Source organism: Ascaphus truei, chromosome 3 (genome assembly GCF_040206685.1).
Source record: "Ascaphus truei isolate aAscTru1 chromosome 3, aAscTru1.hap1, whole genome shotgun sequence".
Lineage (NCBI taxonomy): Eukaryota > Metazoa > Chordata > Amphibia > Anura > Ascaphidae > Ascaphus > Ascaphus truei.
In genome coordinates this window covers 83062894-83079387 of record NC_134485.1, presented here as the reverse complement: position 1 = coordinate 83079387, position 16494 = coordinate 83062894, and the positions used below count along the sequence as shown (strand labels likewise).

The following is a 16494-nucleotide window of genomic DNA, read 5'->3' as shown; positions in this document are numbered from 1 at the left end:
CCAATTTGCGCTCAATCCACAAAACAACCAGCACACCCTAAGGTGGTAAGTATCTCAGAAAGCAGGGGGTCCCAGGAGCTGAAATTAACGGGGTTCTGCTCCAGAGACCCCCTGCTTCCTACCTAGGGGGTTATGGGGATTTGTTTAGGGAAAACATTTGATAAGTCTAAGGCACCTAATGACTGGAATGGTGTTAGACTAAACAGGACTAGAACCCACAACCACTGCTTTTCTAGGCTACAGCTCTAGCAGTGTGAGTTAAACCAGCTGACGGAAAGATTGCAGTCACATCCTACTTTTGAGCTGTTCACTGCTCACACGTGTAGCTATTCTAGCTATTATCATATCTCACAGGCATGTCTTCCTAATTTATTTGGAGGGGCGTTTGAGGGGCTATATATACAACTGGAGACACTTATTAAGTTTGAATCTCTGTCTCTCTCAAAAATCTGCGGGAAACAGATTTAGACTGTTCTGCCCATCTCTAGTCTAATGAAGGAATTCACTAAGCTCCAATTAGGGACATCAGAGCTTGACACGGCTAGACCAGTTAATAGTAGTTAACATCAGATCAAGGTTCAATACTCTTTATCAGAACTTAGAGAATACAGGCATAGTGTGATAGTACTAGGGGGTACTTTTTACTACTCACCCAGAATGCTGTTACTTTTGTTTATTTAAACACTTACAGTTCCACTTTGTTTCAAATAACATTAGATTTGTTTCAGAAATTTAAAGGAAACTAAAAAATATTTCTAAAATCCAATCCAAAGAGTTTTGCCCAAATGGTTTTTTTTTTATCCGTCACAGAACCACTGCTTTTTAAACCACTTCAAACACTGACCACTTGCATTGAAGTGAACTGCAGCAATTGTGTGGTTAAACTGTGTGTGTGGCTGGCAAACCTGGCCAACAGCCCTGGTACACTGATTAGCATAGTACTTCTCTGAATTGGTCTCTGGTTCACACTTAAACCAGCAGAAGAGTCAGCATAATGGGCTTCACTGTATTATTTCCAAGGCCTTCGAGTGCGGTACAGAAAAATAATTAAGTATCTCCAGTTATAATTATTGATGGGACTATTTTCCTTGGTATGAAAAGATGTTGATAGTTGGAAGTGATTATTACTGCATATTTTTCATTGCTCAGTAAGGGCCTAGAACACAAACTGGTATTAAAAAAATCCAATGCATCAATTGCTAGATTGCATACTGCAGCAATAAAACCCATATATACATTATCATATATCATACGTATTATATCATGTATGTACATTATCTATCATTTAACATGTCTTTCCCTCATCATTTTGGATACATTTGCAACGCTAATAAACTCAAGTCAAAAAGCTTAAAAACAAATTTCAAGGAATATACAATACATGCAGGGCTGACGAGAGGGGAGGGGGGGGGGAGCGAAGCTTGTACAAATTACCAGGGCCCGGCGGTCCGGAAGGGGGCCTGGAGTCCAACTACATCAACATTTGACACGCGTTCGAGCCTTTTGGGCCTGATGGCAAGGCACTTAGCTGTGGAGGCCGCCTCTTTGCTATCGCCCTCCTCATTCTGAACCATCACCAAAGTGACATCACACGGCACCTCATTGCCATGGCAACGCGACGTTGCAGCCTCAAATGATGTCACGACGTTGCGTTACCAGGGCAACGCGACGCTCTGTGACGTCACATTGGTGTTGTCCACGGCATCATTTGACTCTGTGGTTCAGAAAGATAAGGAGGGCGGCAGCAAGCAGGCGTCCGCCACAGCAAAGTGCGGGAGAGAAAAGAGCTGCTGTTTTTCCCCACCAGGGCCTGAATTCGCGCTTGGCAGCCATGAACACATGCAGTATTTCTTTAACTAGTGAGAAGCTCCTGCCGATCTGAGAATGAAATACAGCACAAAATGTAACGTTTCAATGATAAGCTTGCGTTAATAAGCGCATTTTAGAAATATGCAGAAAATTCTAATTTTGCAGCTATATCCCTCCAAATACATTGTTAATTTTCACAATCAACCACACAAATAATCAAAAGATTATAACAGATCTATATACTAGAGCTGCCCGCATGAAACTTATGTTACTCAGGTAAGGCACACCACCGGGGCGTAATGACATATCCCTGGAACGTATATTCAAAGCGGGTCCCAATTGGGCGCAATATGACCTGATAATGTTGAATCTCCTGCAGCCTATTAGCTCCGTATGCAATTGGGAGCTGCCGTTACTCCGGGACACAGATCGCGCATGCGTCAGCGTAATGACGTCACGGCGTTTCCCCAAGTTTTTGTTAGAGTATCCTATACTAGGATTTGGCTATTCACTGCCTTATGCTTCTATTGACATCACATTCCTTTGTCACCTACCTTGAGTGCAACTATAGGGGGCTGTTATAATCTTTTGATTATTTGTGTGGTTTCTAGTGGTTTTCCCCCCTTGCACCAGGTAGTTTGTGTTTCTATGTCTGTTGGTTTGGTGCAGCGACGTATTTCTGTGTGTTTATATAATTTTCACAATGACCTGAGAAGGATGAAAACGAGAAATGAAATGCAGTTTTAATATAAAGTCATTTTAAAGCCTGATTAGCACTACCCCCTCAAGAAAGGGTTTTATATATTTTTCTTCTTACTATAGCATTCACAGTGTCCACGTCACCAGCATCAGGAGTCAAATGGTTGAGAGCTCTGGAAAACCTTTTTAAGCTTTATCTGTTTCAATGAATCCCATTTGTTTTTACCTTGCTGTGAATCATGTTGAAATGTCATGTTGTATTTGTTCTGCTGTCTGCATTATGTATAGTGAATCTTGAGCTGGATCTCATGGGGTTCCACCACAGATCTTTCTGTTCCTTTTGTCACGCTGCCTAGCCCATTGCAAACTCTTAAAGGTCTGTCTATGCCACAGTTATTGCTGGAGGGGAAGAGGCAGAAATGTAGATACTCAATCAGAAAGACATTTTAGGTCACTGTTCTTAAAGGACCATACCTATTTGTTCAATGACAAAGTTAAAAACCTTACCTTTTTTATTTTGCTCCTGAAGCAGGAAGTCCCGTGTATCCCCCTCCAAAATAACCCTAACAAAACACTTTAAAATAACAACACAGACTGTTTTTTATGGTTTTAAATATAAATACCCACAGCTTACCCATTACCCACAGAATACCCCAACTTTATCAGATACTCCCGCCATCAGCCAGCATCAATAATATTTACTACAACCTTCCAGCTCTTCTGGCCTAATAGGACATCCACTGTGACCATACTGGGCTAGATAGGAGGGTCATCACCTGAACCACCAGCCTAGCTATGGCTTGTCGCCACTATTCCCACGACTAATATTACCACTGGCAGCTGTGAAGATATACATTTGTTTTTTTAACAATATCCATGTATGTTATATTAATTAATAACTAATGTTTACTGTCACGGGACACTAGGTTATTTACACCTTTTAACTAAGATCATTCATTAAGCAAAACAAGGTAGAGAAATAAATTGTAGTTTATTCGGCTTAAATCCGCATACACACAGTGAAACACAAAATACAAATGAAAAGACACACTTACTGGGGTCTGGGGTCAAAAACTAGACGTTCCTAGGTGCAGGGCACTCTATTGGAAGAGTTTTACCCTGAGCAGGACTTAGCCCGGAATCTCCTGGAACTCAAATTGGCATGAAATTCCAGACGCCACGCTACGGTTGTTTCTAGGAACTTGGTCCCTCCTGACCGCGAGTCAGCCTGAATCTACTGGAACGCAAATCGGCATGAAATCCCAGCCGCAACCACTACGTTAGTTTCTGAGAACTTGGGTGCAAAAGTCGGGACAGTCTCTGGCGGGCAGGCTTTTCAGGCTTGAAATCGAAGCTGGTTGCTTTGCTATTCCGAACAAAGCATCTTTGAAAAGCCCGCCCGCGCTCTTTCGCTCTGATTCAAGGGGAACACACAATCTGATTGACTCATGGCTACTTATAGTATTACAACACTGAAGAAACGAACCCCAATATAGTAGCACTCTCGCACCTTTTGGAATGATTGCACCAATTAAAATTAAGATTTATTCTGAACGTTAGTTAAAATAATGGGCTTTAAAATAAATTATTAAACAAGGCAAGGGAATCCGATATGAGTCAGTGAACCCCGGATTCCAACAGTGTTTGTGCTGTTGGTACTTTACACAAGGTATCCCACTCTCACAAACACTGTTGGAATCCGGGGTTCACTGACTCATATTGGATTCCCTTACATTGTTTAATAATTTATTTTAAAGCCCATTACTTTAACTAATGTTCAGAATAAATCTGAATTTTAATTGGTGCAAGACACTGTATGGCCCCAGTGTAACTCACCCCGGGTACCCGAAAATAGTGCGAAAAAGCCGGGGAGAATAATAGGGCCACTGGTAACTTTGTCCCCAGACCTCCTACAATCAAAATGACTTGCTTTTCATCCCAAAACCCCACCTAAGACTTAAACTCCCAAAAGTTTGGAGTCTCTAGGTACAGGGAACAGAAAAGGAAAAAATGTTTCTCTTTATTTCTGTGTGCCATATTTCCTCACACACTTTGCCTGTGACTCAGTTTGGACTCCCAGAGTCCCCCAAGCCTTATTTTATTTACATTGGTTCATACCTTTGATTGTACCCATTAATCGTTGCTATTTTTAGCAGTACAAATTCTATATGCTATTTCCAGTAGTACATATTCCTAACTGTACTTATTATCTCTTCTTTTGCGCTCAACCAGGTTGGTGATGTACTGCTATTTGGGGATCAAGGGATGATCCTTTTCCAGCTGAGCAGCATCATAGATTTGGACTAGTATATCACCATTTCTTTGGCTTGCCCTACTTACATTTATGTTGTAATTCATTCAATGTAAAGAATTGTGACCACTTCCTATTCATCTATTTTTTCCAAAGGGAGCGCCCCAGTTTTCTTTATACTTTCCCCCAAACCTTATGTATGGTTAGGCACACACAAACCATATACTGTTTTTAGGTCAGCTTGGCACTAGCTGGGGTACCACCTTAACCCAGAAATTCCCTCAGCTAGAGGAATGCACAGTGATCCCTTTGCCTCATTCTCCTTTCCGAGTCATGCTGAAGCAGGGCAGCCTAGTGGTGAGTCGTGGTTACGTTTTCAAGGGGAGGTATTGCTAGGACAAGGTGCCTACATGTATCTGAGAATCAGGCATGATTCCCGGGTTCATTTGTCGGGGAACGGTAACTTTGGACCCGCTAGGCACATTCTGACAATGGTTCCTCAGCAAAACCCCCCTTGAAACTCATAGACTAGCAATCCCCGCTTGATTGCATGCCCGGAAAGGAAAAAACACAAAAAATGGTTTTATTACATACAATACAATGTAATGATACAATGTTACTGAATCCAAGAGCTAACTATCAGACCCTTATACACAGAGCAAGGGTAACCAAACAGACTTGACCTTTATTTTATAGCCTGTTTACCCCCTCCCGTCACATTTACCATTATGATATGTGTGTCTCTTAATTTCTCCCTTAATTCGTCTTTAAAAAATTCTGAATTGCAAGCTAATGCACTCAAGCCAAAATGGGTGCAAACCTTCATACTAAGGTTTTAGGATACCCACCCCCGAAAAAGTTTGTGTAGAAGGAAACGCGCGTCGGGTAATGATGACACACAGTCATCACTATAGTGCCGCGACTTCAACGCAGGTTCCGGTCTGAGCAGCAATTTTAGTTGCAAACTTTAGCCTTTCTAACAGAGCCTAGCTAGCTAACAAAGATGTGGTACCACTGAAGCAACCACTAGCAGAGGGATCAGACTAGACTACTCAATAGAAGCATAACAGTGAGTATTATCACTTTCTTACATGAGTACATAGTTCACCGATGTTGCTGATTTAATGCAACTCTTTTGATATTTTGTTGCACTACCTCTGCAGTCTGTTACAGCTCAGTAACACAGTGAGCAACTGCCAACTGCCTTCCAACAGCTTGGGGGACCTACTGCATATTTTTGTTCACTCTTTGTATATATACACAATTAAATTATATTTTTATTAAATAGATTTTCATCACACCAAATTAAGTACTCTACAATATTATACTTCCAGATACCAACCGGTTGTATAATCTATTATAGACCATTCCAGAGCATTTCAAATCTGGGAGGAACTTACTATAACATTTTGAGAGGCTAGTGTATTTATCCGAGTTTGGGGCCTATGCTATAAGCGTTCATAAAAAAAAACGCCGGGCCGTTTAATCGCCAGTTTTTTTAGTGTTGCTATCACGGTATTCAGAAATCCTCGAATACCTGTGATAGCAAAATTCCCATAACGGGCGAGTAGCTGGCGACATGATGATCGCCTCTCTGAAAAAACCTTACCTGGCGATTTATTTCAGCTGCAGAGAGAGCTGCCTCTCCCTGCGCATATCTCGCCAGCGATCAAACATTTTTAATATAAAATGTAATACTAGTGTAGATGGTCTCCGGAGCAGAACCACGTTGTTTTGAGGTCAGGGGAGCCCCTGCTTCCCGAGATACAGGCCCCGTTATGGGGTGCCGGTATCTCCTATGCATTTTATTCCCACAGTCACATGACGCGGGGCATTTAAATGGATAGGAGATACCGGCACCTGTATCTCGGGAAGCAGGGGGTCCCCGGACTTCAAATCAAAACGGTTCTGCTCCGGAGACCCCCTACTCATCTACACTAGTATTAAAATTTATATTACAAAAAGCTTCATTACCTTAGTGGCTAGCCATCAATAAGGGCAGCCTCACCAGCATACTCCAGGTCCATGTCCTCCGTTGCTAGAAAGAATACAAGAAAAATAAAATCTAATTGCCCCTAACCCCTTAATCACCTTAGCGGTTAATAGCCGGTATAGTAATTAAGGGGTTAACACCCCCCCCTATCCACCAGGAGACCTAACCACCCACCCTGGACCCATTTTACCCACCATTTACCCATTGATTGTCACAGTGGTATATCATACCCATATAATATAGGCATGATAAGCTACCATATCTGGATAATAGTTATTTTGCCCATTACTGTACTGTATGTGTTGGAGGGGGCGAGGTGGGTGTATTTATTTCAATGTATTACACATTTTTTTCTTGCGACAGGATTGGTACCGCAGGCCAGCGGGGATCACAAAAAAGCCGCGGATACCCGTGAGGACCACTCGAGGACCCCCGGACATCTGCGTGGACAACCCACAGGGACCACCCGTGGGCCTCCAGCCACCCAAGGGGACCACACAAGGGCCCCCAGACACCTGCGGGGACCACCCAAGGTCCCCCAGACACCTGAGGGGACCACCTGAGGACCCCCAGATACCCGCAGGGTCCACCTGCGGGGACCACCTGAGGGCCCCCCAGACACCCAGACACACCTTTGGGGACCACCCAAAGGTGTCCAGACACCTGTGGGGACCACCAGAGGGCCTCCAGACCACCGCTGTGCCCACCTGAGGGCCCCAAGACACCAGCAGGGACCACCAGAGGGCCCCCAGACACCCGCAAGGACCACCTGAGGACTCCTGGAAATCCGTGGCCTCTGGTATCAATCATGTGGGGGTAGAGGAGGTGGGTATTAGTGTTGTTGTGGTTTTAAAGTTTATTGTGGGTAGCGGGGATGGGTGAAGGGGGTATTTGGCCCTTTGTGGGTGGGTAGCGGGAGGGGTTAACCCCTTCATTGCCTTAGCGGTTAGCCGCTAAGGTAATGAAGATGCATGTAAATGCATTTTTATTGCATGGGATTCATGCCGGGGGCCTCCGGTGCTGATATTAATGGATATAAGCTCCGGAGACTCCCGGCATCAATCCGATGCAGAAAAAAAGTATTTTTTTCCCAAGTCCTGTCTCACCGCCTCTTAGCGGTTCCTCAACAGCCTCATGCCAACTTTTCCTGGTGTGAGGATTTGGGGAGAAACTCGCCATTCTAGAGCCGCGTTTCGCCTCAATAAGCTAATCACGGCTACTAGAATTGCACGAGTTTCAGAACCTGCCAATAAGTGACTTATCGCTGATCACCCAGCAATTTTTTTTAATGACGGCTGGAAATTTAGCGATTCATGCCTTTATCGTCCTCTTATCAAGGCTTACTGAATAGGAGTAGGTATTTTAGCCGATAAGTAGCGTATCGAGGCTTATAGCATAGGCCCCTTTGTTTAATTTACAAGCTGCTGCGCTGAAGCGCCTATTAGGTTTTAACCATTATATTTTCTATCTACAATTATTAAAACATATATATTTTTATACTCAGTAGAGGTAGAGGGACTCCATCTCTTTCCAGTTTTCTTATTTAACTCACCAACATAAGAGGATGTTTGAGTGCATTATATAGGGATCTTTTCTTTTGTGCCATTTTAATTAATAACTAATATTTACCATTATGATATGTGGGTCTCTTAATTTCTCCCTTAATTCTTCTAAAACATTTTTTCCGAATTGCAGCTAATGCACTCAAGCCAAAATAGGTGCAAAGTACCTTGGTACATTCAGACGAAGAATTGAGGATATATATTTTTTAAACGGCTTTACATAGATCTCCCTGTTTTTAAGGATGGCTGGATGAATATGCCTTGTAAAGTTTCAACCAGCCGCAACATTGGCAATTTATAGTTTCGGTTTCTGTCATCTTTCTGTGCCAACATTTGTGGAATAGAATTTTCCATGCTGTTTGCTTTGCAAAGACTTTCGCGAGAAGAAAATTGCGACCTTCTGCTCATCACTACGTGTTTTATTAGTCAAGCAAGTGGTAGGTGAGTCTGCTTCGTTAGACAATCATGATGCAGTTGAGACCTTGTGATATTGCCTGCATGTACTGAGAATTTTAAACAAGCATTACAGCGTAAAAGCATCTTCAGAGTCAATGTAAGATGAGTCACCGGGATGCTGTGTGATCTCCAGAGCAAATGAAGCGTTATTTTAAGCAGACGAAATGTACAAAGGTGGTTTCACTATAACTCATGGTGCAAAATAAATTTTCAAACAAATATGCTAAATACTTGTCTCTTCTTTGTAGTAATTGAATTGATTCGCTTTTAATGAAAATTATTTACATGGCTCCGCGACACGAAAGCATGATATGCATTTCGGTGGGTCATATTTAATAGAAATATATATATTCTGTACAGTATGTGTTGTTCCTTTTCTTCATTATTAGAAGTCTGTGTCAACACAGAGAAAAGTGTGTTTTTTGACGCCCTGTTTTTTTGGCGGGCGCAAAGCTGTGGCGTTTATAAGAACAGTTTCTTACATCTGACGCAGAATTTTACATTTACGCCACTTCAGATATGGCAGATTTTTTTTGGGGGGGGGGGGCGGGCAAATAAATGGGGGAAATGGTGAAGAGAGACACGGGGGCCTATTCTAGTAGCCCCAATGAGTTTGCTGCTACATCGCAAGGTTTGGCATGTTCTCGCCGAACGGTTTGTCAGTCGAGTTATCACGGTACAGCATTCAGAAAGAATCTGAACCCCTCTCAAACCGTGCGGCAGGAAAATGCCAATACCGCTCGGCGAAGCAGAAAAGTAATCTCAGCCTCTCTCAAAGTTCTTCCCTTGCGATCGGGCGCAGCTGCATAGAGAGCTGCACAGAGAGAGTGTGAAGCATGTTCCCAACCTGCTAGTCCTAATTTAAGATCAAATTGCAGATTGGTACTCGGCTCCCCAAATCATTATAAAGTTATTAGGATCTTTATAAAAATCATATTCTGCGGATGTTTCACGGAGTTTGTGCAATAGTCCATAAAAGAAACAGTCAAAAAAAACCCCACCTATTGTAAACAGATTTACACTGTTTCGGCTTTTGTGGCACTGCATTCATTTATTCGGAACTATTTGTGGGTTATGTATCTAAGATTCCCGCCTTAAAAATAAGGGCAAGAGTGAAGGAAGAAAACGACACTTGATTTACTGACGAAGCCCAATCCCATTTACATCAATAATAGAATTCATAAAATCTGGTGAATCTTTTTTTTCACCCCATTTTTGCTCTGATTTTGCAGATGGTAAACTTGTCAAGCGTTGCTATTGGAGACAATTGCTCCAAAGTGACTCACATTATACACCCTTTTTACTCTGTGTCCCTGTTGTGTCGATATGTCAGGATGCTTCAGTTAGCAATTTGGGAATGGTTTTGGAGCAGTTAGGGAAGACGCTGCTTGGAGCAGTAGTATATAATATATATTGCAGAGGTGGGCAACTTCAGTCCTCAAGAGCTCACCAACAGGTCAGGTTTTCAGGATATCCCTGTTCAGCAGAGGTGGCTCAGTCAGTGGCTCAGTTGAAGACTAACATATACAGCCACCCGTGCTGAAGCAGGGATATCCTGAAAACCTGGCCTGTATGGACTGGAGTTGGCCACCCCTGGTATAATGAGATGTATCAACGTCTGCAGAATATTCAATCCTCCAGGCATTAACCCCTTCAGCTCAGCGCTAGATGAAGTACATTGTTCTTTCTTAGTACATATCCATATTGAGTGCAGATAATTTGTGAGAATAATAGATCAGCTTTAAACAATGTAATAGAGGGACTCCTGTTTATTCTCAAATATTCAACAGATAAAAAGTAAAACTCCTCCACTAATCCCTTTATGACAAAAAAGTTTTTATTATATGTATTTTACACCAACACGATGTATGATGCTTGAAAAACAGCACAACACCATATATATATATATATATATATATATATATATATATATATATATATATATATATATATATATATATACTAGCTGAGAGACCAGGCTTTGCCCTGGATGTGAATCCCTAATAATTGTTTTGTGGTGGGGGGGGGGGGGTGAATCTTGGGTTTGGGGGGGTGAATCTTGGGTGGTGTGGGGTGTGATTTTTTGGTGGGTGGGGGGGGTAAGTGATTTTTTTTTACAATTTGGGTGTGTGGGAGTGAATTTTGGGTTTGTGGGGGGTGAATGGTGGGTGGGGGTGGGGGGGTGAATGGTGGGTGGGGGTTGTGAATTCTGGGTGGCTGGGTGTGGGGGGGGGGGTGAATCTTGGCTGTGTGATTGGGGGAGCCTGAATCTTGGGGGGGGGGGTAAATCTTGGGGAGGGGGGGGTGAATCTTGGGGTGGGTGTGAATCTTGGGTGGGTGGGTGTGATTTTTGGGGGGGTGGGTGTGTGTGAATCTTGGGTGGGTGTGAGTTCCCCCCCCCCGTCCCAGGCGATCGGTTCCCCCCCTGTCCCCGGTGCTTGTTCCCCCCCCCCCCCCGTCCCATGCAGTGCTTCCCCCCCCTGTCCTCTGTGCGTGTTCCCCCCCCCCCTCTCCACCTCTGGAGGTTAGTGCCGGTGGGGAGAGGAGGGGGGTTGGGGGTAGGAAAAACGGTGCCAGTGTTCAGACCAGCGCGAAGTCGCAGGGCCCCCTCCCCCTGTGCTGCAGTAAGCGGCCTGCGGATTGGGCAGGAAGGTGGAGGGATGTCGATTGTGTATCGTGAAGGCATCCATTTTCCGACAGAGCAGCCTGCTGAGCGCGGAGCGGGCGGTGGCCATTTTGGCAGAGATTGCTGAGCGTGAAGCGGGCGGGAAGGTGGAGGTGGAGGGAGTGTGGAGCGGGCGGGAAAGCGAACATTTTAATCGGGGAGCATGGTGATGATGATGGGGACAGATGTATCGGGCGTGAAGGCAGCCGGAGTGGGCGGTAAGGCGGAGGGAGTGTGAAGGCGCCATGAGGTAAGGGGGTGGACATCAGAGAGCTGGAGCGCCATTTTCTCACAGTAGCGGTGATGATAGGGGTAAGCGGGGACATAGAGGAGCGTGCGGGATCGCGGAGAGACAGTAAGGGGACTGCTGAGGTCGTAATTTGTGAGAGCGTGGATGGGTAAGAGGGGGTGGGCAGCAGAGGTGGTTTGTGTGATAAGTGGGTTAAACTTACCAAGGTTGGTGGGTGACTCCGCAGGGGTAATCACAGGGGTGTAGGGTGAGTCCGCAGGGAGAGAGTCTCCAGTTTAGGCTTCAGAGTCTCGGGTGAGACTCTGTGGCAGTATGTGTGTGTGTCTGTGTGTGTCACAGTGGAGTAGGTGTGTCCATGATGTCAGCGTACCTCTTGGCCAATGAGAGTCGTGGGGGAGGCGGGGCATACGGACCTAGGGACCAATGAGAATCCCCACATCTACTAACAATCAAACAATTTTCATTTATATATATATATATAGATATATATACATACATACTGTACATACGCACACATGCATTTATGCTTTAATTATACTCACCTACTTCCCTCCCATTCCTTGCTCCATAGATTTGTTTGTTGTTGTATCTAAAAATTAATTTAAAGAAAGACTTGGGGGGAAAATAAAGACAAACAGAACTATTTTCATCAAGCATTACAATACGTCCGTTTTAGTCACCACTCATTAAAACAAGTCCCAAGTTTAAATGCATGTAATTTCCTGGAAATGAGTGAGCATTTTCCCTTGCACTGTGCATGGTATATTTGGAATTGAGCGTGATGTATTTTCTTAGGCTGCGGTCCCAGTAATGTCTGTGACACGCGCGCCCGGCGGGGGGGGGGGGGCGGCGCGTGTCACAGCGCTAACCGCGATCTGCGGTCTGACATGGAGAGGGGAGCTTGCGAAGGGAGGGGGCCTCCGTCGCTAGGAGTAAACTCAATTTTATTGAGTTGTGAAAAACCCTGCCGCACAGCGCGGCTGCACCTTCTGCGTGACGGAGCGTAGTGGGCCCAGCCCCATTGAGGGGCGGTGCTTACACGCACAGTGCACGCCGCGCCGTGCGCACAGGTTGTACTGGGACCGCAGCCTTATAGAGTTGGAATCTTGCTGCATACTGTTATTGTGTTAATGAAAGCACATTGTTCCGTTTTCTCTTTCTCCAGTGTGTCGTGCCCGCCCGGCCTGCAGCCAGGTTTATAGTTTTTTCCACTCTGCTGACCCATCTGCCTCCAGACTGGAACCTCTGCTGGAGAAGACCTTCCACCTGCTTCCACCCTTTAGTGTTCCCAGATACCAGAAGGATCCCCTGGGCGATAGCAAGTCCTACATTTTAGGTAAACTAGATCATTCCTCTAGTGAAGTCTATTTAAAGGGGCAGACATAGCGGACAAAAGATTTTTTTTAATACAATTTATCAATATAAAAGGCTTCCTTGGAAAAATTAAATTGTCCCTATAGTAACATTTGCCATTCTTTTGCTTCAAATGAGTACATTTATATGCATACAAAACAGATTAAACAAGCAATCCAAGCAGCACTGGGACCATGGTCCCCTGTTTGTGTGTATATATATATGTGTGTGTGTTTTAATATATGCAGCAGCCTTTGATTATTTTTATTGAAAATGAATGACCTAAGCTGCCAATCGATTCATTCTAAATGGCTGCCTTTCTGTTTCAATCAATCATTCAGTCAGTGTAACTCAGCAGCTACAATGCATTCTTATATTACTAAGATAGGATTGTCTATTATTGCAGTTTACAGCTCAAACTGCTGGGAATATCTTGCACTGCTGGGGACATGTGCTAAAACCTAATATATATATGTATATATATATATATATATATACTGATTTTTTTTTGTTTTAAAGCACACATGTAGGATATTGCCTAGATTGCTCCTAAACAGCACATTTCTAAAATAGATTAGGTAAAGATTGTAAAAAGACAAAAACATTTGGTTATTATGGAGATTTATTTTAAATTAATCCTATTTGTTTCAAAATGGTGTTAATCGCCTACATGTAACCTATTTATCATGCCAATGCCATTAGTTCACTGAGGGGCTTTTTCCTGTATGGAGCCACTTTTATACTGCAGTGATTCCTCGACATTTCTTTGGAATTTAGCATCTGTGCTGTTTGATAGTTAAACTCATTCTGTAAAACTAACTGCACCAGTAAAAAAAAAAAAATGACAGCTGCAGTAACAAACAATACTAAAATAATCTATTTTTTATTCTTATATTTGTAGATTGTTTTTACACCTTTCTGTTAACATTGAATTGCTCAGTGTTCGTTATAACCCAAGGTCTTCAACGCTTGACCTATTGTATAAAACACAAATCTTCGCTACCTCCCTTGAACAAGTCCTTTAATGGGTTAAAATAACAGTATAGCCGTGATGTAGTGTACTGTATTTACAAGGTATTGTTTCTCAAGTGTCTCTATTCTCCAGCATATAATACAAGTTGATTTTAATTGTATGTATCAAGATAAAAGCCGCCTATTGTGTTCAGTAGGTGGAAATCTAAATGTGTCCCTTTGTTGTAGAAAGTCAAATCATCACTTTTTCCTTTAGCTATTTTGGCTGACTTTCTTAAATGGCTTTGAATGAGATTTGTCCCTTGATAACTATGATATTGTATATTTTCATAGGGTTTGGCAGCTGGGAGATTGCCAACTTTGAGAATATATGACCAATATATTTGATGTGCTTCATTGTAAATGTGCTTTATTAAACTTGTACTCTAATTCGTTACACGGATTAAATATCCATTTGCCTAAAGAGCTGCTTGTTGGTATTAGAATTGAAATATACCCAACCTACTGTATGTTTTAGTTTTTGCAACCTTTGCTGTCCATCAGTCTGACAGCATCCAAGTGCCACTGGACTTCTGGGATTGCAACCATGTGATCACTTTGGTTGCGATCACATGGTCACAACCAGTCCACTTCCATTTTTTTAATTTTAATCAAGGTTACTGCACTTACAGAGTTTGACACATGTTTTTGTAATCTATGTGCCGTAACTCCTCGGATTGACAGTATCCAAATCGCAAACGGACACACACTGCAAAAATCTTGGTGCAAACACCATTGATATAGTTACGCAAAGAGATTCAAGATGAAGATGACGCAATTTGCATACATTTTGAAAGAAGGATGGTCCCAGAGGGGCCTTTGGCGGAGCACTACCGAGGAGAAGGAGGGGGCTGCAACCAGTATTGAATAAAAAGGATTTATTAGGTGGTCAAACAGAAGTACATAGTTACTTTGACGCGTTTCGGGACCTGCGTCCCTTTATCAAAAAGTGATCATAATTAATGTTTCTCCATTTTTATTAATGCGGCAATAAAACTGCCACATCTGAGCTGACATTAACGTAGATTGTTTAAAAATCTTGCGATCATAAGCATCAAGTCCCAAAGGAAATGTGTTACATTTGGCTCCGATGGTACCATATACTGTAGTAAAGTCAATAATTGATGGTGTTAATGCAGTGGGCTTGATTCAGGGCTCCCAGGATAGTTAGAGTAAAATCAGACAGACATTTTAATTAACGATTAATCCCCCCCCCCCCCACACACACACACCAATTCCCCCCCACACACACACACACACAATCCCCCCCCCACACACACACAATCCCCCCCCCACACACACACAATCACACAATCCCCACACTCAATCCCCCCCCACACACACACACACGGTAGGGGGGGGTTTACATACATTAGCTTGGGGCGCGCCCCCTTGGGGGGCGCACGATTATGTAGGGGGGGCGCGAGCAGCTTGCAGGGAAACCTGGGAGCGCTCCGTGCTGCTGCTTCTATGTCTGTGTCTTGCAGAGGGGGCGGGGCCAGAAGCTCCGTGCTGCTGCTTCTATGTGTCTGTGTCTTGCAGAGGGGGCGGGGCCAGAAGATCCGTGCTGCTGCTTCTATGTGTCTGTGTCTTGTAGAGGGGGCGGGGCTTCTCTCTGCACACAGACAGCCCCTCCTTCTCTTCCTGTCTGCTTCCCGTTTTCAGCAGCATGGGGGTTTGGGGGATCGGAGCATGTCGCCCCCCCCAGGTGAAATTGTGGACTGATTAAGTATGTGTGTGTGTTGTTGGTGGTGGGGGGGGGGGGGGGGGGGGGGGGAGTGATTGTGTGTGTGTTGTTGGTGGTGGTGGGGGGGGGGGGAGTGATTGAGGTGTGTGTGTGGGGGGGAGATTGAGTGTGGGATTGTGTGATTGTGTGTGTGGGGGGGATTGTGTGTGTGTGTGTGTGTGTGGGGGGGGGGGGGATTGTGTGTGTGTGTGTGGTGGGGGGGGGGATTGTGTGTGTGTGTGTGTGGGGGGGGGATTGTGTGTGTGTGGGGGGGGGGGTTGTGTGTGTGGGGGGGGGATGGTGTGTGTGTGTGTGGGGGGGGGGGATTGTGTGTGTGGTGTGTGATGGGGGGGGATTGTGTGTGTGTGGGGGGGGGGATTGTGTGTGTGTGTGTGGGGGGGGGGATTGTGTGTGTGTGTGGGGGGGGATTGTGTGTTGTGTGTGGGGGGGATTGAGTTTGCCTGCCCCCCCCCTCCCTGCTCTTTGCCCCCCCTCCCTGCCCTTTGCCCCCCCCCCCTCCCTGCCCTTTGCCCCCCCCTCCCTGCTTTTTGCCCCCCCCCTCCCTGCCCTTTGCCCCCCCTCCCTGCCCTTTGCCCCCCCCCCCTGCCCTTTGCCCCCCCCCCCTCCCTGCCCTTTGCCCCCCCCTCCCCTGCCCTTTGCCCCCCCCCTTCCACTCCATGCCCCCTGCCCTTCCACGTCCGGATGCAACCCGTGCCCTT

The 16494-nt window shown here is 44.7% G+C and overlaps 1 protein-coding gene across 3 annotated transcripts in view; it reads left to right on the top strand.

The window, feature by feature from the left end:
* Positions 1-16494, top strand: part of PITPNM3 (PITPNM family member 3) — a 462376-nt gene that overhangs the window by 405875 nt on the left and 40007 nt on the right. For all 3 annotated transcript variants that reach the window (XM_075594415.1, XM_075594416.1, XM_075594417.1), the window contains one exon: positions 12851-13021. In XM_075594415.1, coding sequence (XP_075450530.1) covers positions 12851-13021 — 171 coding nt within the window. The remainder of the gene's footprint in view (positions 1-12850; positions 13022-16494) is intronic.